We start from the raw sequence: 25,018 nt of genomic DNA, 5'->3' as shown, positions 1-25,018 counted from the left end.
GAAGAGGAGACTAACAGACAGTAATGAAGCCAGCCTCCCAGGCAACACAATGGTACCCCATTAACCCAATCAGCCCACTAGTCAACTCCCTCTGCAAACTCAATTACCCAGCAACCATCTGGCTCACAGGCACGCTCAGGCACACACGCACACTAGCACACACACACACACACACTACAGGCACTGAGAGAGATACTCAGGAGTTGAACTGAAATATTACTGACGTCCGCCATTCGATTATCAGAATTAGAGTTTCATGGTCACCCTGTTCTGGTAGAAACCTAATGAGAGCTCACTCCTGACCAACATTTGGAGAAGAGACTGGAGAGGGATCATGATTTCCTGGAATGAATACACAGGAAGTAGCTCATATTCCGTGCTCCAGAAACCACATGCAGCTGAAAGCATATGCAGGATGTTAGTCATAAGGTTGGTGATAGATGTAAGGATGTGTGTGCTGTAGTGGGGGAGGGTTATAAGGACAGACAATGGTCTCCTATATGAAATGCAAGCTCTCTGTCTGAGTTCTGCATAGAAAACACACTAGAGACATTTCCCAACTGGTTTTTGAGCATTTTCAATGAAAAATGACCCCTAAATTGATTAATTCAAATGAGAAAAGTGTTTTTTACACTAATAGCACTATTACTAGTTCTAAAAAGATTAAGTGAAAGGGTGGTGGTGAATTTTTCAGCTTCCAGAAATACAGTGATATCTATTGATACACTGACACATTTTTGGTAAGCACTGTAAGAATGTACAATTTCAGTGTTCACACGACTCACATTAACTATGTACAGCTAACGAGGGTCAAACACAGAGGTCAAGGCTGTGTCTCCAGCGCTGGGCAGCTGGGAACTGACCTACATTTACTGTTGCTTTTTTAGTCAGCCCCAGACGCACCATCCTCTGACCATCTCCCAACACCACTAGCTACCACCACGCTACAGCTAATACAAGGGAATCTGGGATACGCAGTCCAACCAGCCAGACAGCCTCTCACTCTCTATCTCTCTCTCCATTTCTCTCTCCTTTTCTCTTTCTCTCCCTATCTCTCTGCCTCTCTCTTTCTCTCTCTTCTCCACTGAGGGGAACTCTGGCCTTAATTATCCCTGAAGGCTCATATTACACCCTTTGACTCTCCGTGGCGGCCGCCCTGCTTTCAGACAGGGAACTGGGGGGGAATTCTATGACGTGACGCCGTTCCAGACGGACGCCAAGCCAAAGCAACACTAACGAGTTGAACGTTCCCTCAGGGATGACCCCGGGACAGTAGACTAGAGAGCTAATGTATTGTGGTGAACTTTTTCACCCTAACAGAGTTCAAAGTGTATATTGTACCCTAAACTTCCTAGTATTTTTCAAAGACTTGGGAGATACAGCATTGTAGATACTAAACACAGGACATGTATGAATGGATGGCAGTGAGGCATCAAGTAATCAAGTTTGACACATATGACCTCTCATGTCTGCCCATGTGAGAAAATGTGAGAAAGTAGGACAACAATATCTCACCTTCATCCTCATGTCTCGGCCATGCTTCTCCAGCTCCTTCCTCATGTCCTCTCTCCCCAGACGGGCGGCGTTGAGCACCAGGTACTTCCACTCAATGGGCTGGAAGACGTGCGGGTCGTGGGGCACGTACAGGCCGATCTTCACCTTCTTCAGGGTGTGCTGGTAGCGGCGGTACGAGTCCTCGAACTCCAACACCAGCTCGCTGAGCGTGCGGAAGGTCAGAGCCTTGTCCATGAGGTCTTGGCGGCGGCTCATGCCCAGTGTGCCATAACGTCCGTTGCAGTAAACGCCCAGCACCACGTGGTGGAAGTGGTTCCCTGAGAACTGGGTCTTGAAGCTGATGGGAAAACGCTCCACCGAGGTCAGCCCGTTGGTCAGGTAGCTGACGCAGCCTGTGTCAAGGATGTTAACTCAAATCAAATCAAATCATCAAATCAAATCGTGTTTAGCACATGTTTTTGCGGGTGTAGCGAAATGCTTGTGCTTCTACCTCCGACAGTGCAGTAATATCTAACAAGTAATATCTAACAATTTCACAACATATACCCATATACATATACACACAAATCTAAGTAAGGAATGGAATTAAGAATATATACACTACCAGTCAAAAGTTTGGACACACCTACTCATTCAAGGGTTTTTCTTTATTTGTACTATTTTTTACATTGTAGAATAATAGTGAAGACATCAAAACTATGAAATAACACATATGGAATCATGTAGTAACCAAAAAAGTGTTAAACAAATCAAAATATATTTTATATTTGAGATTCTTCAAATAGCCACCCTTTGCCTTGATGACAGCTTTACACACTCTTGCCATTCTCTCAACCAGCTTCATGAGGTAGTCACCTGGAATGCATTTCAATTAACAGGTGTGCCTTCTGGCGCCGACAAAGATGGCGGCATCGCGACTAGCTCTTAGGAAACTTTGCACTATTTTGTATTTTTATGTATAATTTTTTACATTCTTAGCTCAGAAAGTGTTTTGTATCATTACATACAGCCAGGAAAAACTATTGGATATCAGAGCGGCGGTAACTCACCAGCATTACGACCAGGAATACGACTTTCCCGAAGCAGATCCTTTGTTTGCTCTCCCCAGGGCAATTGAACTGATTCCAGCGGCTGACCCAAAACATCGCCACCGGATGAGAGGCACTCAGAGCGGCCTGCTGGTTCGACTTAGGAGGCGCGCACACCACCCACCGCTTCCAAGTATACTACTCGCTAATGTTCAGTCTTTGGATAACAAAGTCGACAAGCTCAGGGCAAGGATTTCTTTCCAGAGAGACATCAGGGCCTGTAACATACTTTGTTTCACGGAAACATGGCTCTCTGGGGATATTCTGTCGAAATCGGTCCAGCCAGATGGGTTCTCAGCTCATCGCACACAGAAATAAATATATCTCCTGGAAGCAGAAGGGCGGAGGTGTGTATTTCATGATTAACGACTCATGGTGTAATTGTAGTAACATACAGGAACTCAAGTCCTTTTGTTCACCCAACCTAGAATACATCACAGTCAAATGCCGACCGTATTATCTCCCAAGATAATTTTCTTAAGTTATAGTCACGGCCGTGTATATCCCCCCTCAAGCCGATACCACGACGGCCCTCAAAGAACTTCACTGGACTTTATGCAAACTGGAAACCACATATCCTGAGGCTGCATTTATTGTAGCCAGGGATTTTAACAAAGCAAATTTGAGGACTAGGCTGCCGAAGTTCTATCAACATATCGACTGTTGTACTCTGGCTGCTAAAATCCTTGACCATTGCTATTCGAAATTCCGGGATGGTTATAAGGCCCTCCCCCGCCCTCCTTTCGGCAAATCTGACCACGACTCCATTTTGCTCCTCCCTTCCTATAGGCAGAAACTCAAACAGGAAGTATCCGTGCTAAGGACTATTCAATGCTGGTCTGACCAATCGGAATCCACGCTTCAAGATTGTTTTGATCACGCGAACTGGGATATGTTCCAGGTAGCTTGCGAAAATAATTTAGATGAATACACTGAAACGGTGTCTGAGTTTATCAGGAAGTGTATAGGAGATGTTGTGCCCACTGTGACTATTACAACCTACCCTAACCAGAAACCGTGGATAGATGGCAGTACTGAAAGCGCGAACCACCGCATTTAATCATGGCAAGGTGACTAGGAATATGGCAGAATACAAACAGTGTAGCTACTCACTCCGCAAGGAAATTCAACTGGCAAAACATCAGTATATAGACAAATTGGAGTCGCAATTCAATGGTTCAGACACGAGACGTATGTGGCAGGGTCTACAGACAATCACGGACTACAAAAGGAAAACCAGCCACGTCGCCGACACCGACGTCACGCTTCCAGACAAGCTAAACACCTTCTTCGCCCGCTTTGAGGATAACACAGTGCCACCGACACGGCCCACTACCAAGGACTGTGGGCTCTCCTTCTCCGTGGCCGACGTGAGTAAGACATTTAAGCATGTTAACCCCCGCAAGGCTGCCGGCCCAGACGGCATCCCTAGCCACGTCCTCAGAGCATGCGCAGACCAGCTGGCTGGTGTGTTTACGGACATATTCAATCCCTCCCTATCCCAGTCTGCTGTCCCACATGCTTCAAGATGGCCACCATTGTTCCTGTACCCAAGAAAGCAAAGGTAACTGAACTAAATGACTATCGCCCCGTAGCACTCACCTCTGTCAAAATTAAGTGCTTTGAGATATTAGTCAATGATCATATCACCTCTACCTTACCTGTCACCCTAGACCCACTTCAATTTGCTTACCGCCCCAATAGATCCACAGACGATGCAATCGCCATCACACTGCACACTGCCCTATCCCATCTGGACAAGAGGAACACCTCTGTAAGAATGCTGTTCATTGACTATAGCTCAGCATTCAACACCATAGTACCCTCCAAGCTCATCATTAAGTTTGAGGCCCTTGGTCTGAACCCCACCCTGTGCAACTGGGTCCTGGACTTCCTGACGGGCTGCCCCCAGGTGGTGAAGATAGGAAACAACATCTCCACAAGGGTGCGTGCTCAGCCCCCTCCTGTACTCCTTGTTCACCCATGACTGCGTGGCCAAGCACGAATCCAACTCAATCATCAAGTTTGCAGACGACACAACTATCTCAAGGCCATCAGACTGTTAAATATCCATCACTAGCACATTAGAGGCTGCTGCTGCTGCCTATTGAAATCACTGGCCACTTTAAGAAATGGAACACTAGTCACTTTAATAATGTTTACATATCTTGCATAACTCATCTCATATGTATATACTGTATTCTATAATACTCTACTGTATCTTAGTCCATGCCGCTCTGTCATTGCTTGTCCATATATGTATATATTCTTAAATTCCATTCCTTACTTAGATTTGTGTGTATTGGGTATATGTTGTGAAATTTTTTAGATATTACTTCTTAGATATTACTGCACTGTCGGAGCTAGAAGCACAAGCATTTCGCTACACCCGTAATAACATCTGCTAAACACGTGTATGTGACAAATAACATTTTATTTTATTTTATTTTAAAAGTTAATTTGTGGAATTTCTTTCCGTCTTAATGCATTTGAGCCAATCAGTTGTGTTGTGACAAGGTAGGGGGGTATACAGACAATAACCCTATTTGGTAAAAGACCAAGTCCATATTATGGCAAACGACAGTCCATCATTACTTTAAGACATGAAGGTCAGTCAATACGGAACATTTCAAGAACTTTGAAAGTTTCTTCAAGTGCAGTCGCAAAAACCATCAAGTGCTATGATGACACTGGCTCTCATGAGGACCGCCACAGGAATGGAAGACCCAGAGTTACCTCTGCTGCAGAGGATAAGTTCATTAGAGTTACCAGCCTCAGTCACAGACACATCTCAACATCAACTGTTCAGAGGGAACTGTGTGAATCAGGCCTTCAAGGTCGAATTGCTGCAAAGAAACCATTACTAAAGGACACCAATAATAAGAAGAGAACTGCTTGGGCCAAGAAACACGAGGAATGGAAATTAGACCGGTGGAAATTTGTCCTTTGGTCTGGAGTCCAAATTTGAGATTTTTCGTTCCAACCGCTGAGTCTTTGTGAGACACGGTGTAGGTGAACGGATGATCTCCGCATGTGTATTTCCCACCGTAAAGCATGGAGGAGGAGGTGTTATAGTGTGGGGGTGCTTTGCTGATGACACTGTCTGTTATTTATTTAGAATTCAAGGCACACTTAACCAGCATGGCTACCACAGCATTCTGCAGCGATACGCCATCCCATCTGGTTTGGGCTTAGTTGGACTATCATTTGTTTTTCAATAGGACAATGACCCAACACACCTCCAGGCTGTGTAAGGGCTATTTTACCAAGAAGGAGAGTGATGGAGTGCTGCATCAGATGACCTGGCCTCCACAATCCCCCGACCTCAACCAAATTGAGATGGTTTGGGATGAGTCGAACCGCAGAGTGAAGGAAAAGCAGCCAACAAGTGCTCAGCATATGTGGGAACTCCTTCAACACTGTTGGAAAAGCATTCCAGCTGAAGCTGGTTGAGAGAATGCCAAGAGTGTGCAAAGCTGTCATCAAGGCAAAGGGTGGCTATTTGAAAAATCTCAAATATAAAATAAATTTTGATTTGTTTAACACTTTTTTGGTTACTACATGATTCCATATGTGTTATTTCATAGTTTTAATGTATTTACTATTATTCTACAATGTAAAAAATAGTACAAATAAAGAAAAATCCTTGAATGAGTAGGCGTGTCCAAACCTTTGACTGGTACTGTACATATATGGATGAGCAATGACAGAGCGGCATGGACTAAGATACAGTAGAATAGTATAGAATACAGTATATACATATGAGATGAGTAATGCAAGATATGTAAACATTATTAAAGTGACTAGTGTTCCATTTCTTAAAGTGGCCAGTGATTTCTAGTCTATGTCTATAGGCAGCAGCCTCTAATGTGCTAGTGATGGCTATTTAAGAGTATGATGGCCTTGAGATAGAAGCTGTTTTTCAGTCTCTCGGTCCCAGCTTTGATGCACCTGTACTGACCTCGCATTCTGGATGATAGCGGGGTGAACAGGCAGTGGCTCGGGTGGTTGATGTCCTTGATGATCCTTTTGGCCTTCCTGTGACATCGGGTGCTGTAGGTGTCCTGGAGGGCGGGTAGTTTGCCCCCGGTAATGCGTTCGGCACACCCTCTAGCGAGCCCTGCGTTTGTGGGCGGTGCAGTTGCCATACCAGGCGGTGATACAGCCCAACAGGATGCTCTCAATTGTGCATCTGTAAAAGTTTGTGAGGGTTTTAGGTGCCAAGCCAAATTTCTTCAGCCTCCTGAGGTTGAAGAGGCTCTGTTGCGCCTTCTTCACCACACTGTGTGGGTGGACCATTTCAGTTTGTCAGTGATGTGTATGCCAAGGAACTTGAAGCTTTCCACCTTCTCCACTGCGGTCCCGTCGATGTGGATAGGGGGGTGCACCCTCTGCTGTTTGCTGAAGTCCAAGATCATCTCCTTTGTTTTGTTGACGTTGAGTGAGAGGTTATTTTCCTGGAACCACACTCCCAGAGCCCTCACCTCCTCCCTGTAGGCTGTCTCGTCATTGTTGGTAATCAAGCCTACTACTGTTGTGTCGTCTGCAAACTTGATGATTGAGTTGGAGGTGTGCTTGGCCACGCAGTCATGGGTGAACAGGGAGTACAGGAGTGGGCTGAGCACGCACCCTTGTGGGGCCCCAGTGTTGAGGATCAGCGAAGTGGAGGTGTTGTTTCCTACCTTCACCACCTGGGGGCGGCCCGTCAGGAAGTCCAGGACCCAGTTGCACAGGGCGGGGTTCAGACTCAGGGCCTCAAGCTTAATGATGAGCTTGGAGGGTACTATGGTGTTGAATGCTGAGCTATAGTCAATGAACAGCATTCTTGCATAGGTATTCCTCTTGTCCAGATGGTATAATTTGAAAGCAACTGACATGATTAGCAACAACAACAGTTTCAGGGAATTTAATACGGTCTACTAAATGGATATTTTTAAGACAGAGAGAGAGAGAGAGAGAGACAGAGAGAGAGTGATGGAGAGAGAAGGACATAGGACAGAGCTTAAGCCCCATGATCAAGGGGGTTAGCATCATTAGCATCATCAACAATAACTTAAACGTTTTCAGAGATGTAATACTTTCTAATTATCTCCTGAATGGTGATTACTTGATGTTTACTGCTGTTTACAAGCAGCAGCAGAGAGAGAGAGAAGGGTGTATGCAAGCCAGTGTTAAGCCCTCTCAGAAATGCATTATATTTCCATAAACTCATTAGCTAACTGGCATTGACTTTGAACACAAACACACTCACACTCACACTATCTCTAAATCAATCAGCTAATGGAGGGAGTCAATGAGAGGGCTCAAAGCTGAGAGGAGGCATATTCATTATAACAGCCCCAGTACAACAAACAGACTGTTGAACATCTCTGCAGAAACAGTACATCTTTCACAAGACATTTCACAAGACATTCACATTCTCAACATTAATTCATTCCAAATCAGCGCGTCATAGGACAGGATACCATCACAAAAAGACTAAGGCCCTTTTCCAATAAAAGTGAGGACCTATCATTTGAAAGCAACCAGACTCAAAATCAAACTCAAAGACTGTTTTTCTTTCTTTCCTGCTGTGGTGTCCTAACGTGGAATCTAGTGCCTCACACAGCACACTAGGCTAGCCTCATTCTCCCTGGGACCTATACTCCATCTGTGGTAGTCGCTCCCCAGAACTTTTATGTAACTGGCCTGTGGATCCATTGCAGCGTGGCTGGGCGACACACGATGAGGCAGACTGGATTAATCTGTCCTGCCCAGGGAAGAGGGGGACGAAGGGGGACTTGGTGGGTTGTGGAGCTGGGTTATCTGGGACCACCAAGGGCCTGAGGCAGTAGAGGCAGTATAGTGACACACACAGGAACAGGAAAATCCACTGTGTGTGTCAGTGACCTAATGACCAGTAACGAGCGACTGGCGAATTCAACCCGACTGACTGGGCCAATAACATATACTGAAGTGTGAACCCTTTATACAAGACTTCTAGAACTTCTAGCCTGAGTAGCACTCTGATGTTAATACCACCATCGTCCATACATCTATTATGCATCTATGATCTATTCATCCGTATCAGCATCCTTATTTATTGATGCCTCATGTTTTCAGTAAGCAGGCTGTTTAGCTGCGCCCTCACTCTGCAGTGTTGTGCAGTAACATCACAAGCTGCCACTGTGGGTGAGAGAACACAATGGATGTGAGAGAGGGAGCACATTTCAGGACACACTGATTGGTTTGTGGTTTGGCTCTGTCTCTCCTCAGCTACCAGCAACCATCCACTCCAAGCCCTCTCAATGGCTAGAGCGCCTGTCCGTCATCTCAACACCCCACCATCCACAGCACAGCACAGTCCTCTCATTAAATAATCATACAGGCCAGCCGACAGAGCTTCACCACCAGTTTGACGGCTGCTTTGGGGATTCTCTTTCTCCTGCCGCAATGACAATGAACACAACATCCATAATTAAAAGGCGTCTCTGTAGCATTCGTATACGTTCATGAGTCGTGTTTCACAAGCAATGTTCTTGTATAGCAATATTCACAGAGGAAGCCTCAAGTAAATCAAGTTGGCATATCCCATTTGAAGAAAAAAGCTCTTGAGGTTTGAGAGAAGTGTGACAGGTATTATGTAATATCCCCACAGGACAGGAAACACCATGAGTAGAGGTTATGGTTGACATGAACATGTTGATGAGTCACACATCAGCACATTGTGTTTTCGCATGAGAAACATCCCGCAGCCAGACAGCAGAAATAATCTCCCTCAGAAAGAAGACTTTGTTCTGACACCTTGTTTTTTCACAGAGTAGCGAGCGCATCGTGGCGTCTGTTGTAGAACGTTGGTGTGATTATTCACCGAGGCGACGGTTAGAGCAACAGAAAAAAAGAAGGCAGAGGCTACAAATGAGGAGTTCTTGCCCCTGCGCCGCCCCTCTGGAAACTTCTTTCTCAAATCTCTGTATCTTTAGTACAAAACTTCCAGGTCCCAGAAAATCCGGAACTACAACCACTCCTAAAAAAAGAAAGCCCCTCTGTCCTCCCCTGTGGCAGCTGGGTCTGTCTACACGTGCGTGCGTGCGTGCGTGCGTGCGTGCGCGCGCACACACACACACACACACACACACACACACACACACACACACACACACACACACACACACACACACACACACACACACACACACACACACACACACACACACACACACACACACACACACACACACACACACACACACACACACACACACACACACACACACACACACACACACACACACACACAGGGAGTCCCCTCATTGCTTCTCTATAATTCATGGGCTATTAACTACAACAAGATCACATTACCCATGATGCATGGCATGCAATCAACCCCAACAGTAGCATCCTTCCTCAAGTCCTCTTATCTGCCACCAGGCAAGCACTCTTTCCGTCACCTGGGGAGGATTACCGTTACCATGGAAACCAAGCTAAGCGACGTATGACTCTATAAGGCCTGTGTTTACTAGCTCTAGCAGCTCTACCCCCCACGCTCACTGCTGCTTTGACACCTGAGCTGGGCAAACTCCAGGGAGACATTGAAAATATTAATTACACGCCTGTTAACTGCCCCCTAAGCCGTTCTCCAACAGAACAGCATATCTCCAGTTATATGACAAACACTCTTTCAGTGTTTGGAAGATTAAGACAACCGCTTGCGCTGTCGCCATGATGCTCTGTGTGGGAGATGGCCCACAATAAATATGAATCAGCTGTGTAGTGATAGGGCAACAACCAGAATGTGCACCGAGGGGGGGCCCCAGAACCCAGTTTGGGAAACCCTGGCCTAAAGAATAGATATAAAAAAAAATACTTAACAATGATAAGAGCATCCAGAGTTTAATTAAAGGGAACTTGGCATTTCTCCTCTTTCCATTTACTAAATCACATGATTTCATGTCTTCTAAATCCAGGTTCTGGTTAATGACGCTGGTTGATCAAAAGGTTGAAGAAATTATGTCCAAGACCTGATGAAACAGAGTTAGATTATCGTTCTTTTTTAATCATAAACTCTGTTTCTCCTCTCTGCGATAAGCATCTTTAGCTACTGTTCTCAGAATCTGCAGTAGAGGAATCTGCCTTGGTGGGTCCTAATAATGCAGCATACTACCGGTGGTTTAAGCTCAACACAAAGACAAGGCTGTGGTAGTTGATCTTGAGGGCCAACAGAGGTTGTATCATAAGATAACACGAGTATACTACGCTCCATTTACTCAACCATTAACAGAACAGAACTAAGAGCCATGCTGTAACAACTGAGCATCTCTTTATATACCTGTTAATGATGCATGAACTGAGTGAGTCAGTGAGTATCTGAACTTATCAACTGGTTTTGAATCTTAGCATACAGCTTGGCTGGCTCCCATCTAGGAGATGAAACACTGTCGGTTGCAAGTGAAAGCATCATTGAGCTAATAATCTTTTTTTTTATGGAGTAGATCAGCTTAATATTGCAGATAGATTGTAACTTCCATCAATGTAATTGTCTGCATCACTTCCAATCCCCCATGTTTATATATATATGTATATGTATGTATATACACACATATATAAATACATATACATATATACATATATACACACATACATACATACATACATACATACATACATACATACACACATACACACATACACACACACATACATACATACATACACATACATACATACATACATACACATACATATCCTTTTTTTTTTTATATATATATATTCCCCTTTATTACTTTCCAACCTCACCACCCCTTCCCTAATTGGAGTAAACTAGTGAACAACAATGCTTAGGCCTCTACTTCCAGCTTATACATACTATATACATTTTATGGACACAGTCAATTTTACAATAATTATATATATATTTTATTTTTTTCCGGAACTTCTTCTACTATCAACCTCTCCGATCATTTTCATGATGTCCATCCGGTTTGCTTCTATATGCCATTTCTTTCTAACTGTGCTCTTTCACAAAAGCTCCCAACCTACAACCTATATACTTATTATGGACACAGTATGCTTACATTATTAGTTATCTTGTTATTAGTTGTTATTAGTCCCATCCTTCAACTCCATTCAACACCACCCATCTATCTCTTAACACCATCCATATAGGAATTCTATTTGCCATATATTTTTCAACTGTACTGTGATGTTTCACAAAAGTTCTGAACCTTTCTATTCTCATTGTTTTTACAGATTGTAAATTGAAAATATTTTTTTTTGCTAAAAGTATTATTATATTATTGATCGATTGACTATGACTTTTCAGATCACCCAGTAATGCTATCTGCAAGGTTAGCTCCAGGTAAATATTGCAATCCTTTAGCCATTCCTGGACCTGTGTCCAAAAACAAGCTACAAATGGACAGTACCACGGCCGTTATTGTTTTTGTTTTGTTGACGAAGCAGAAGTGAGGAGCGCTGGGGGAGTATCGCGCAACAAGGTAAAACAAATTGCATTACATATGCTGCTTACGCGTGCTATGATGTACGAGGGAAAAAACAGTGTTTGTTGTAGCAGTTTCACCATTAAGGATTACAGCTTTAAGCCTATGACATAAACCTAGAGAAAAGCCTGTCTTTCTCCATAAGTGAGACAAGCCTGCAGCGTGAATGTCCAGGCTGCCTGCAACCTTGACCGAGGATAAACCTGTGTGCACCTAAGCGTGACAGTAACCGTTTGTGAAAAGGCCCAGCAGCCAAGCGGCTCTAAAAGGCAATGTGTGAGACGCTGCAGAAAGTTTGCTCTGCCTGTCTGACTATATGCAAGGAGGGAAGTTACGCTTTCAACTTTTAGACTCTTGTTTCCTAGCAACAGGGAAATCTGTGAGCCTTATTGAGCCTAAGGGGGAACATTAGACTACATGTCTCATTGATTTCAAGAGTTTCATCGGGGACATCCTGACCTGAAACAGATCAGCTCCAACTCCCACTGGTTAATGTGTATCTCTGACTGTGCCTACAGACGATGAAAGGATACATTCCAAGGATGACAGCTTCAAGGCATTTGATTGGAAGAGATTCCCTGATCATTTCTCTCGCAGTCTCCATCAACCTGAAAGGGAACAGAGATGATTGTAGAGAATATTATTGTTTCATACAAAGTCCTCTTTGGTGCTTTATGCAGAAGATGACACAATGGTATTATCTCACCAAACAGGATTACAACAAACCCCTGTTTGATTGTGTCAAGTACAAGCCAAGCACATTAATGAAAACACCATCTTCTAAATACAATGACCCCTTTTACTTATTTTCTATAAAACGTTAAATGTCCTGGCTGTTTTTGCAGTACATGCACCTAGCATGTGTACTCAGGGTGAAGGACACAGACAGAGGCAGAGGATGGCTATTTTGAACATCTGAACTGGCCTATATTCTTCTACAGACAAATGTGGATTCACAGAGTAGTGGGACCTCTCTCCTGGCTCTGTAAAGTAGCGGCAGCCAAAGAAAACCAATGAAAATACCACAGAAATGGCCTCACAGCCTCACTTACCCACACAATGGTCTAGTTTTCCTTATCTCAAAGAACTGAGTTCCTGTGTGATTGTATCTGACAGACAGTTAAGGGAATGTACGTTATTTATGATGAGGGATACCTGGAGAACCTCTCTGAAATGAAAATGGATTGCCCTCCCTTCAGTAAAATATATTTTTACCCGACCCTCCCTGAACACTTGAAAGAAAACAAGTGACTCTCCATTGTACCCAAAATAATAATTTAAACATAAAGTGGATAGCAGAGAACATGCCTACCATTTACCCTCACTCCTAGGACAGCCAAGTTTGATTTCATTTGATTTGATCCTCAAACCAAAGACTGGCCAAACTCGTGTTTCTAAATGACTGTATAGCCTAATAAGGCATTTTTCGTTTCATTATTATTTAATTCTAAGTAATATATATAAATGCAATTCAATACAGCCTAAATGCAAAATGTATAGGCATGTTATTGAAGTGTTGTTGAAATGCTGAGAGCTCCTGCCAGCCTGTAGCGTGTCACAAATTCTTCACAATTGATTTCTTATATGGCAGGCTATAGCCTTGAAATAATAATAATATAGCCTAAATAATTCATTTGTGTTCCTTCTTAGGCTACCTGGCTTGCTCCTGACTGATTTAGAGTTAGTATGTTGTTTAATAGCCTGTTGAAATGTCAAACGTCAATTGATAGTGACAGAATCACACATTACTTCTCAAGCAGTCCATGTTTTGTCTCCTGGGCTATAGAAGGTTGTAGTGCAGCCTCTGGATGTCATAGAGACAAACCAGATGACCTGGCCTCCACAATCATCCAACCTCAACCCAATTGAGATGGTTTGGGATGAGTTGACCACAGAGTGAAGGAAAAGCAGCCAACAAGTGCTCAGCATCTGTGGGAACTCCTTCAAGACTTTTGGAAAAGCATTCCAGGTGAAGCTGGTTGAGAGAATGCCAAGAGTGTGCAAAGCTGTCATCAAGGCAAAGGGTGGCTATTTGAAGAATCTCAATGAGTAGGTGCGTCCAAACTTTTGACTGGTACTCTATATAATCTGAAGACGCCTTTGACTCGCCTCCTGAACTGCCACCGTACACAGCACAGTCATTGGTTAGGCAGTACAAAAGGGTTTACATCAGCAAGAGCAGGGCAGGCCAGGGCTCATGATTGGGATAGCCTATCCATTGCAGTGTGTAATGCAGTGTAGCCTAGTTTTAAATACACCATCCCAGCAGCGCAAAAACTCAGGAAGGAAGTACATTTTCTTCAAATATTACTTTGCCCTGTGCTTCTTCGAGCATGCTCTTCATATAGCCTAGGCTATGGATCATTTTATTGAGATCACACTAGACGCACTTGATATTGCGTGCCCAGCAGAGAATCAGGGATAAGGGGCATCTCGGGCACACATCGAGATACTATAATAAGCAACTCATTCTCAAACACTGAGCAATATGACATTTAATCGATTACAAATTACATGACCCTCCCCTGGACTTAATTAAAACATACTAAACCTTCCCCCTGACTGAAATTGAAAAAGCATGACCCTCCCCCATTTTCCTCTGGGTAACAATTGTGTACATTTCGATCGCTCCCTAAGTGGCATTCATAGGGGTCTGGAAGAATATATAAGTGTGGATGAGAGGGAAATGGTGGACGTTTCTGAGATCAGGTTCATGTAATGTAGGCTACGGGTTTATGAATGTTTGAGAGAAATGTAACTGTACCTTGAAGACCTAATTCATTTATGTATTTCCTCACTGTTGTGTGTCAAGTTAACTCAAATTAATTTGAAGACTATGTCCACTCTCCACCTGAATGTGTCTACTCTAGTGAACAAAGTGAAGTTGACAGTTAATTGACAGTTGTTGGGAGGTTTTTTATTAAGAGGGGCAACTGGTCGTTTTTTGTAAAGCGCTGACCGCTTCTTGACCCCACAGTGGTGCATCATGGATCATATTTATTATGGGCATTAAAGGTACTGTGACATTGTTTACAGACCCAGTGAGCACCTGTTGCTATGGCAGTTGGTGCACCTGCACTCCCCTGGCTACAATCACAAAAAATTAAGCCCACCTGAAAACCTTGAAAGTGTTAGCTAGCTAACACACTGCATACATACAGTACAACTCCCAGGGCTCCAGAGTGAATTAAAACAGTGTGAAAAGAGCAGCGGTGCACATTCATCTGTAATGAGCTATAGGAGGACACTGTGTGCTAACAGGTACTGTGGCTTCTCTCTTCTCAACGTGGTCTCAGGGCAATTCTTATTATTCTGTATGTAAATCTGTGACACTCCATTTAGTATGATATGTTACGTTATGTTAAATTATGAATGGTCTAGCGGTCGTACAATATCATACAAATTAGAGGACGTATAGTTTCATACACCTTATCCGGTCGTACAATAACATACGAATTGGATGGTTTAACTTATCATACATCCTGGAGGGCGTATAGTTTTATATGTCTTTCTCTGAGACCAGGTTGCTTGTTGCGTCATAACAACAGAGGAGAATTATGGGGAGAATTTACGTTGGTGGTTAGGCGAACTAAAGCTACAAAGGTTAGGTGAATTTACGTAGCAGGTTAGGTGAATTGGGTTAAGGTTAGAACAAGGGTTTGGGGAAGGGTTAGCTAAAATGCTACAGTTGTCCCCGACGCTAATCGAACACGCAACCTTTGGATTGCTAGAAGGTCACGGATTACACCTACCCATCCTCCCCGACCAACCTCCCTACTTTTGTTTCTGTCTAAAGTAACTAGACCATTAGTAGGTATCATACGTCTTGGCTCTGAGGCCAGGCTGCTCTTCTCAGTGTGTTCTGTGAACAGGGGATGAGAGAGGAGGGGAAGGGAGGGGTGGTGGCAGGTTACGGGCTCGGCAGGGAAAGGATACTGCAGTGTCTTCATGTAGTTCTGGATGGCCAGCAGCCAATCAGGGACAGACATGGAGGGCTTGAAGTTGGGGACCGATGGCACAGGGTGCTGTAAGTTGACAAAGAAAGACTGTTAGAGTTTATCTTGGTGGTGGAAACATAAACATGTGGCAATATTGAGAAACTCTGTAAAACAGCTGTAATGACTATGACTGGTGCTGTGCTTCCTCTGACATGCCTTGGAATTTGGCTCATAAAATGTTTGGCTTCCTTTTTACTGTACAGTCATTGACTCAGAACCAGAAAAACACATGTACTGCATGTGTGTGTGTGTGTGTGTGTGTGTGTGTGTGTGTGTGTGTGTGTGTGTGTGTACAGGAAGGAGGCCCAGGGGGCACAGTAGACATAAAGCCATGTAATTTCCTCTGGGTTGTTTCTCTCAACAGAGCTGGAATTAGCTTATCTGAAGAGTCTGGTCTCAGGCTCAAGACAAAGAGTTTAGCCCTCTGGCTCAGTCACACAACTCTACTACGTTCTACTTGGAAAGCCTGAGGTGATAGATCAAGAGTCAAGACATTTCCTTTCCAGGATATTAGGCTTTCTAGGTAATAATGTTTTGGTCTATTTCTCTGATGAGTCAATGGCACACACACACACACACACACACACACACACACACACACACACACACACACACACACACACTGGTCCTATCAATCAGGTTTCTGTGGTATCTGACTCAACAGAGAACAATACAGCCACTGGATCAAAGGGCTGACAGGCAAAGAGAAAGAGAGAGTGAGAGATAGCAAAAGTGTATATTTTGTGTGGGGGGTGGAGAGGAAAAGAGAAACCCAAACCCATCAAGGTGAGATGAAAATAAGATTAGGTTTGTCCTTCATCGGCCCTCTACCCCGAACAGGTTGGCTCATCAGCCCTCTACCCCCAACAGATAGGGCTCATCAGCCCTCTACCCCCAACAGATAGGGCTCATCAGCCCTCTACCCCCAACAGATAGGGCTCATCAGCCCTTTACCCCCAACAGATAGGGCTCGTCAGCCCTCTACCCCAAACAGATATGGCTAAGCTCTCTTAGTAGACACCCTTATCCAGAGAGACTTAGAGCAGCAATTAGGGTTGAGTGCCTTGCTCAAGGGCACATCAACAGATTTTTCACCTAGTCGGCTCGGGGATGTGAACCAGCGGCCTTTCGGTTACTTGCCCAGCGCTCTTAACCACTAGGCTACCTGCCGCACACAGCCTCATTTTAAAAGCATCACATCAAAGCTGTGCAAGTGAAATGAAAAGCAGAAAGATGAGGGGAATATTCAGCAGTCAGTGGCATTGGGTCTTATTTCTCAGTAATCCCTCAAACAATTGCCCCGCAAGCCCTATCTCCATTGCCGAGAGCCTGGAACGGAACAGAATTCTGCTGGGTCAGGGAAGGAATACGGGGTGATTCCTTTCTTCTCTCCCTCTCTTTATCTCTCTCTCTCTCCACAGCATAGAGAGCAATGAGAGAATGAGTGCTAACTGAGAAAGGGCCCTCCTAGTTACTTGGGATCAGCCATCTTCTCAAAGTGTAGCCTACCACACCACATATAGAAATGTAATAACACTTCATTGATCATTAATAGAACAATGTACATTTGATGAAAACACTAGTGATTTTGTTATTTAGATGCAGTGTTACTGTTTAGTGTTTAGTTGAGTGCAACACACAGTGCTCCCAAATCACCCTGTGTAATTAGCTGTCCTCCTGCGCCTCTTTCTCTCCTTCCCTCTGGAGAAGAGGAGGGCGCCCTGCGGAGCCCAGAGAACTACTGGAGCTGAACGAACGAGTGTGTGATTCACATCTTTATTCCTCATTATAAGGTGTGAAAGAGGTTCTTATAAAAGGGGGACAGTTACGCAGAAGGAAATGGAGAGCTTGTGGCAGTGGCACAAGCTTTGAAAAGTAGATAGAATTTCTGCCTCAGCACTGCAGTAAGCTGGATAGTATTAACACCTGGCGACCTCACTGAGCAAGGCTGAGGCTGACAATTCATGGTCTGTCTGTAGCCGTACTGTATGCTCCTCACAGGTGAACCTGCAGGAATTAAAATATAGTTCAAAGAGGGACTTTCTCCCTTTCCGTCCAGCTGTCCCTCACCCCTTCTGCATCTTTTCCCCAGCTTTAGAGAGGTCTTCTGTGGGGGAAAAAGGCGACCTGCCCCCCTGTGTGGTGGATCTAATCTAACTTTACATCCCCAGGGCACATCAGTGAAACTTGAGAGATCCAGCCAAGATGTGACTGCAGCACCAAACACCCTGGGCATTTGTCTCTCTCAAGAAGACAGTTGGGCATTGGTCAGAGACTATCTTTAGAGCATGATAGCTTGCGGTTTTCATGTGATGTGCATGTAAGCAGAGCCTGTGTAACTACTTATTTACAGTTACCAGAAAACATTAGCTTGAACCTTCTCCCATAGGAATGCAACAAAAACAAATACCTAAATGATTCTTCATACAGTAGCACCACGTTTGGAGATCAGTTCAGTTCTAACCAAATCCTGTCGTGACGCAATGTGATTTGGTTTATGTAGAAAATACATTTCAATGTTGTTAATACACAAAGTAACGGAAAAATTGATCTAATTCGCATATTCATAATGAGTTTGCAACAAATATGCAGCAAACAGTAGAATGTTCACCACAAGTTTCCCAGAATCGTTTGCCAGAAATTCACAAGTCGCTGCAAAATTGCTACGTTTTGCTATAAAACAAAATATGAGCTTGCTGCAAATTTGCATCAAATCGGCCAAAGATTTGCCACATCTGTTTTCCAGAAGCCAGTTTTTCGGTAAGGGTGAGGTGCGTATAATGTACGTTTGAAACAGAAAGGAAGGATTTGGGCTGAAAGCCTGTTTTGTTTCCTGTACAAAGCTTTATGGAAACAATTAGGCGATAGGGATTATCCTAGACTCAAATCCCTGATGGTGGATTAGTTAGCTCATAACCAACCCCTTCAAATAATCAGGGCAAAGGACGGGCACAAAGCTCAAGCAGTGGTGTTACCATTCCTGACAACATCAATAGAGAATAACAGAGGAATACAGTATTTCAGGAGAGTTAAATCTGATAACTTCTTACCAACATGCCATTTAGGTGGGACAGTGGAACCAAATTTACAAAACAATGAATGGCTAAATACTTAAAATCCTAACCCTTTTCTTAATGTAAGATGAATGGATGCAATGAATGGATCACGAGACACACTTTGATCACACCTCCTCAGAGTGTTAGCTTGCATTCAGTGCTGCAGGGAGATGCAGCTTGAGATTTCACAGGATTCTATCTGTAGCCTATAGCTCTATACAGTTGAAATCGGAAGTTTACATACACTTAGGTTGTAGTCATTAAAACTCGTTTTTCAACCACTCCACAAATTTCTTGTTAACAAACTATAGTTTTGGCAAGTCGGTTAGGACATCTACTTTGTGCATGACACAAGTAATTTTTCCAACAATTGTTTACAGACAGATTACTTCACTAATAATTCACTGTATCACAATTCCAGTGGGTCAGAAGTTTACATACACTAAGTTGACTGTGCCTTTAAACAGCTTGGAAAATTCCAGAAAATGATGTCATGGCTTTAGAAGCTTCTGATAGGCTAATTGACATCATTTGAGTCAATTGGAGGTGTACCTGTGGATGTATTTCAAGGCCTACCTTCAAACTCAGTGCCTCTTTGCTTGACATCATGGGAAATTCAAAAGAAATCAGCCAAGACCTCAGAAAAAAAATTGTAGACCTCCACAAGTCTGGTTCATCCTTGGGAGCAATTTCCAAATGCCTGAAAGTACCATGTTCATCTGTACAAACAATAGTACGCAAGTATAAACACCATGGGACCATGCAGCCATCATACCACTCAGGAAGGAGACGCGTTCTGTCTCCTAGAGATGAACGTACTTTGGTGCGAAAAGTGCAAATCAATCCCAGAACAACAGCAAAGGACCTTGTGAAGATGCTGGAGGAAACAGGTGCAAAAGTATCTATATCCACAGTAAAACAAGTCCTATATCGACATAACCTGAAAGGCCGCTCAGCAAGGAAGAAGCCACTGCTCCAAAACCGCCATAAAAAAGCCAGACTACGGTTTGCAACTGCACATGGGGAGAAAGATCGTACTTTTTGGAGAAATGTCCTCTGGTCTGATGAAACAAAAATAGAACTGTTTAGCCATAATGACCATTGTTATGTTTGGAGGAAAAAGGGGGTTGCTTGCAAGCCGAAGAACACCATCCCAACCGTGAAGCACAGGGGTGGCAGCATCATGCTGTGGGGGTGCTTTGCTGCAGGAGGGACTGGTGCACTTCACAAAATAGATGGCATCATGAAGAAGGAGAATTATGTGGATATATTGAAGTAACATCTCAAGACATCAGTCAGGAAGTTAAAGCTTGGTCGCAAATGGGTCTTCCAAATGGACAATGACCCCAAGCATACTTCCAAAGTTGTGGCAAAATGGCTTAAGGACAACAAAGTCAAGGTATTGGAGTGGCCATCACAAAGCCCTGACCTCAATCCTATAGACAATTTATGGGCAGAACTGAAAAAGCGTGTGCGAGCAAGGAGGCCTACAAACCTGACTCAATTACACCAGCTCTGTCAGGAGGAATGGGCCAAAATTCACCCAACTTATTGTGGGAAGCTTGTCGAAGGCTACCCAAAATTTGACCCAAGTTAAACAATTTAAAGGCAATGCTACCAAATACTAATTGAGTGTATGTAAACTTCTGACCCACCTGGAATGTGATGAAATAAATAAAAGCTGAAATAAATCATTCTCTCTACTATTATTCTGACATTTCACATTCTTAAAATAAAGTGTTAATTTACTAGGATTAAATGTCAAGAATTGTGAAAAACTGAGTTGAAATGTATTTGGCTAAGGTGTATGTAAACTTCCGACTTCAACTGTATGAATACATTTGAGCTCCAAAGACAGCACTGCAATGCTCATTCCTCCACACAGTCACCCAGACGCTGGCCCTGGATTTGAGATTGTCCCTGAGCTGCCTTGCTGTAATTTCCTTAATGAGTTAGCTAGCCCAACACCTGCACCTGGAGATCTCAGGCAGGGTTCAATATAGGTCACTGTTACTTCTGGGATATTAATGACTCCACTCTCCTTTCACACTTATTAGGCCATTTATGTTTCTCAAAACAGTTTTGGATTACAGACTAATATACTGAAAAATATATAAACGCAACATGTAAAGTGTTGGTCCCATGTTTCCTGAGCTGAAATAAAAGATCCCAGAAATGTTCCATACGCACAAAAACGTATTTCTCTAAAATGTAGTACACAAATTTGTTTACATCCCTGTTAGTGAGCATTTCTCCTTTGCCAAGATAATCCATCCACCTGACAGGTGTGGCATATCAAGGCTGATTAAACAGCATGATCCTTACACAGGTGCACCTTGTGCTGCAGACAATAAAAGGCCACTCTAAAATGTGCAGTTTTGTCACACAGCACAATGCCACAGATGTCTCAGGTTTTGAGCGAGCGTGCAATTGGTATGCTGACTGTAGGAATGTCCACCAGAGCTGTTGCCAGAGAATGTAATGTTCATTTCTCTACCATAGCCTCCAATGTCGTTTTCGAGAATTTGGCAGTACGTCCAACCGGCCTCACAACCGCAGACCACGTGTAACTTTCCCAGCCCAGGACCTCCACATCCGGCTTCTTCACCTGCGGGATCGTCTGAGACCAGCCTCCTGGACAGCTGATGAAACTGTGGGTTTGTACAACTGAAGAATTTCTGCACAAACTGTCTCAGGATCTGTACACAATTCCTGGAAGCTGAAAATGTCCCAGTTCTTCCATTTCCTGCATACTCACCAGACATGTCACCCATTGAGCATTTTTGGGATGCTCTGGATCTACATATTTGACAGCGTGTTCCAGTTCCAACCAATATCCAGTAACTTCACAGAGCCATTGAAGAGGAGTGGGACAACATTCCACAGGCCACAATCAACAGTCTGATTAACAGTCTGATTAACTGAAAAAGAGGCAAATGGTGGTCACACCAGCTACTGACTGGTTTTCTGATCCACGCCCCTACCTTTTTTTAAGGTATCTGTGACCAACAGATGCATATCTGTATTCCCATTCATGTGAAATTCATAGATTAGGCTATGTAGTATGGCGTAGCAATGCGTAATACAACTACAGTCCCCTATTCACTAAGGCGTAGTCTATAGATAGTGTTTTTATTTGTTTATTAAGGCAGTTATTAAGGCAGTGTGATGGACAATGGTATGATATGACAAGAGTGAAATCCCACAGCACTGTGCAGGCCTACAGGTTTCTCAGCTAAATACTGCTATTGTGGACTGCCAAAATGTAGTTCATAAGAAACCCTGAACATAAAAGAAAGTGTCACTGTCCCTTGGTGATACTATAAAACACTAAAACAGCCTCTAGTCATAATTCCAATAACTAGTACAGAGGCAGCATCAAGAAAGGACACAGACTGGGGCAAATACAAAGATTCCTGTGTGCATTGTCATATGCTCTGCTGTTTATATAGCCTACAGTGTGCTATGAATTTGGGATTTGCCATCACATGTACTAATTTCCAGTGTACCAATTAGTGATGCTCCAGTGTCTCCTTTCTCAGCCCAGTCCCACTCCCACCAGTGACAGCAAGAGAGAGGCTCTCAACACTGGTCCCCGCTTGGTGACACTCAGTCCCAGTTATGTCTGGCCTCTGATGAATTTACGCAGAGACAATATAGTGAGTGTCCTATTAGAGGCCAGGGGCAGGCTGAAATAGCCTTAAATTCATTATTCATTCCTCCACAGGATAATTAGGAAAGAGAAAGACTTTCAGGAGGAACTCTTTTACATTTACATTTACATCATTTAGCAGACACTCTTATCCAGAGCGACTTTAAACTCTTCAACTCATCCTGCTATTGTCCTGTGAACAGGTTGATGAATTCTTTGCATAGATGGAATTTCAAATTATGTCTGTTGAATTGCAATATGAAACATATGTCTGTTGGTTATAACTTGGTAATTGCCCAGGATTGTATGACAATATAACTGCTTATTTGTCTGGCTTTTAGGCTATACTTACTTTAGGAAGGTATGCAGCATTCCTTATCTTGCTAATGTCTTGTCCATCAGGGTGTACTTTGGCCACATGAGTCCACATCCTCTCCCAAGTGACACCCTCAATGGGAAAACCAGTTCTGTTCACGTAAAATAGCACACCCCCATCTTTCTCCTCTTCCTCTCCCGATGAACGTCCAGCGTTGTTGGGGGTGCTAAGGGTGGCAGATTCAGCACCCGGGCTCGAGTTGCAGTACGTACTGCCACTGGTGCTTTTGGATCGGTGCCTCCCCATTTTAGCTGCAGATGAACAAGTGCTAGTGGCGTTGGGTCCAGTCATTGTTCAATTCAAAAGTGGGGGTCCTGGCAGATGGCAGCCCGTGATGATTCGTCTTGCTTTTGTCAATAACCCAGGTTTGCTATAACAAACATGTTGCTGTACCAATATCCACTCCCCTATACCCAGATAATGGATACTGAAATCACATATAAACGAAAATTTAAAAAATGGCACGTGTCAAGCTTTATAGGTAGAAATGCAACATAAAAAAATATGCATTTCATATTCAGCTAAGCATAATCTGTAGACATTAAAAAAGTCTGAAAGATATATGCTAGCAAGAAATCAAAACGCAAAGCATAGCCGACTAAAATACCGCGTAGTGTGTGGACAATTCATAACCATGTAGTTTGCTTGTTGCCCGTAGCGGAATATTCACGGTTTGGCTCCCTCTAACTTCATTTTTTGCTCAGAACACTGCGCCCGGGGCGACTGACTCCCACAGCTAGAGATTACCTCTGCTATGCATTCCGTTCCGTTCGTAGTCTACTACATATTTCCCCAATATCGAGTAGGCTGTCTATTCGAAAGCTTCGTCCTCATGATGAAAACTCCTTTTTGGTAATTTAAACCTCCATCACATGGTTAATCTTTAGGGATAAATGATTTCACTATGTTATTCTGCCTATCGTAACCCCGTCAGCCAGCCGTGTTCTGAATGATTTGATTGGCTGTACCAACAAAGAGAGGCGGACTTAAGTAGCCTCCATACCAAATAAGGAACGAGTCCCTTGCTGTGATTGGTGACGATTGCGGATGAGGGCGTCAACAAGTGAAATTTGCAACAAATTGGATTTTTTTCTCAACCCTGGGCATTGTTATGGTCAATACATTTAAAATGATACTGTTATTATAACGGTGTTGCAATGTAACAACTTCACCCGATTCAGTTTAACCAGTGGTGTCTGACGTGAAATGGTCAGTTGCTATTTGCAAAAGGTTATTGGCTTGTTTCAGCAAGCAATGTACCAGTTTACATATTGTACAAGATTATCAAATGCTAAATTATTAATGCAGAGAATAAATAAATATAGTTAAATGATATGAGGACATTTCATTTATTTATCAAATTGCCCTAGTGGGATATCAAGGTTACTTGTTTAGAAATATGAGAATAAGCACTCCAGTAACGGGTTAGTTTGCCAAATATGCCCTCTTCTGGACAATGTCTGCCAAACGCTCATTCTAACTATTAGTCTAACTTTCTCTACACGTTTTCCAGTATTAGGAAAACCTAATGCTAGCATTTCAATGACTTAGGTTACTGTCACGGCAGGTAGCTTAGTGGTTAAGAGCGTTGTGCCAGTAACCGAAAGGTCGCTGGTTCTAAACCCCAAGCCGACTAGGTTAAAAATCTGTCGATGTGCCCTTGAGTAAGGCACTTAACCCTAATTGCTCCTGTAAGTCGCTCTGGATAAGAGCGTCTGCTAAATGACTAAAATGTAATGTCACAAAAACCATCATATTTTGGACCCTCGAGTTATTAGAATACACTATATGCTTATGAAAATTTATTGGTCACCACATGAGGACGCTGTTGTTACAATGTCTAGGTCATGAGCT

General features: G+C 43.4%; 1 protein-coding gene across 1 annotated transcript in view; it reads right to left on the bottom strand.

Moving 5' to 3' along the window:
- Positions 1-24,094, bottom strand: part of vash2 (vasohibin 2) — a 40,315-nt gene extending 16,221 nt beyond the window's left edge. Inside the window, exons 1-5 of the mRNA XM_041865252.2 lie at positions 23,141-24,094; positions 16,019-16,107; positions 13,135-13,191; positions 12,616-12,690; positions 1,516-1,897 (exon numbers count right to left, since the gene is read on the bottom strand). Coding sequence (XP_041721186.1) covers positions 1,516-1,897; positions 12,616-12,690; positions 13,135-13,191; positions 16,019-16,107; positions 23,141-23,455 — 918 coding nt within the window. The 5' untranslated portion in view covers positions 23,456-24,094. The remainder of the gene's footprint in view (positions 1-1,515; positions 1,898-12,615; positions 12,691-13,134; positions 13,192-16,018; positions 16,108-23,140) is intronic.
- Between the last annotated feature and the right edge of the window lie 924 nt (positions 24,095-25,018).

This window comes from Coregonus clupeaformis, chromosome 36 (genome assembly GCF_020615455.1).
Source record: "Coregonus clupeaformis isolate EN_2021a chromosome 36, ASM2061545v1, whole genome shotgun sequence".
In the NCBI taxonomy this organism is placed as follows: Eukaryota; Metazoa; Chordata; class Actinopteri; order Salmoniformes; family Salmonidae; genus Coregonus; species Coregonus clupeaformis.
The sequence above is the reverse complement of the archived record's forward strand: the minus strand, read 5'-3'. Positions and strand labels throughout refer to the sequence as shown.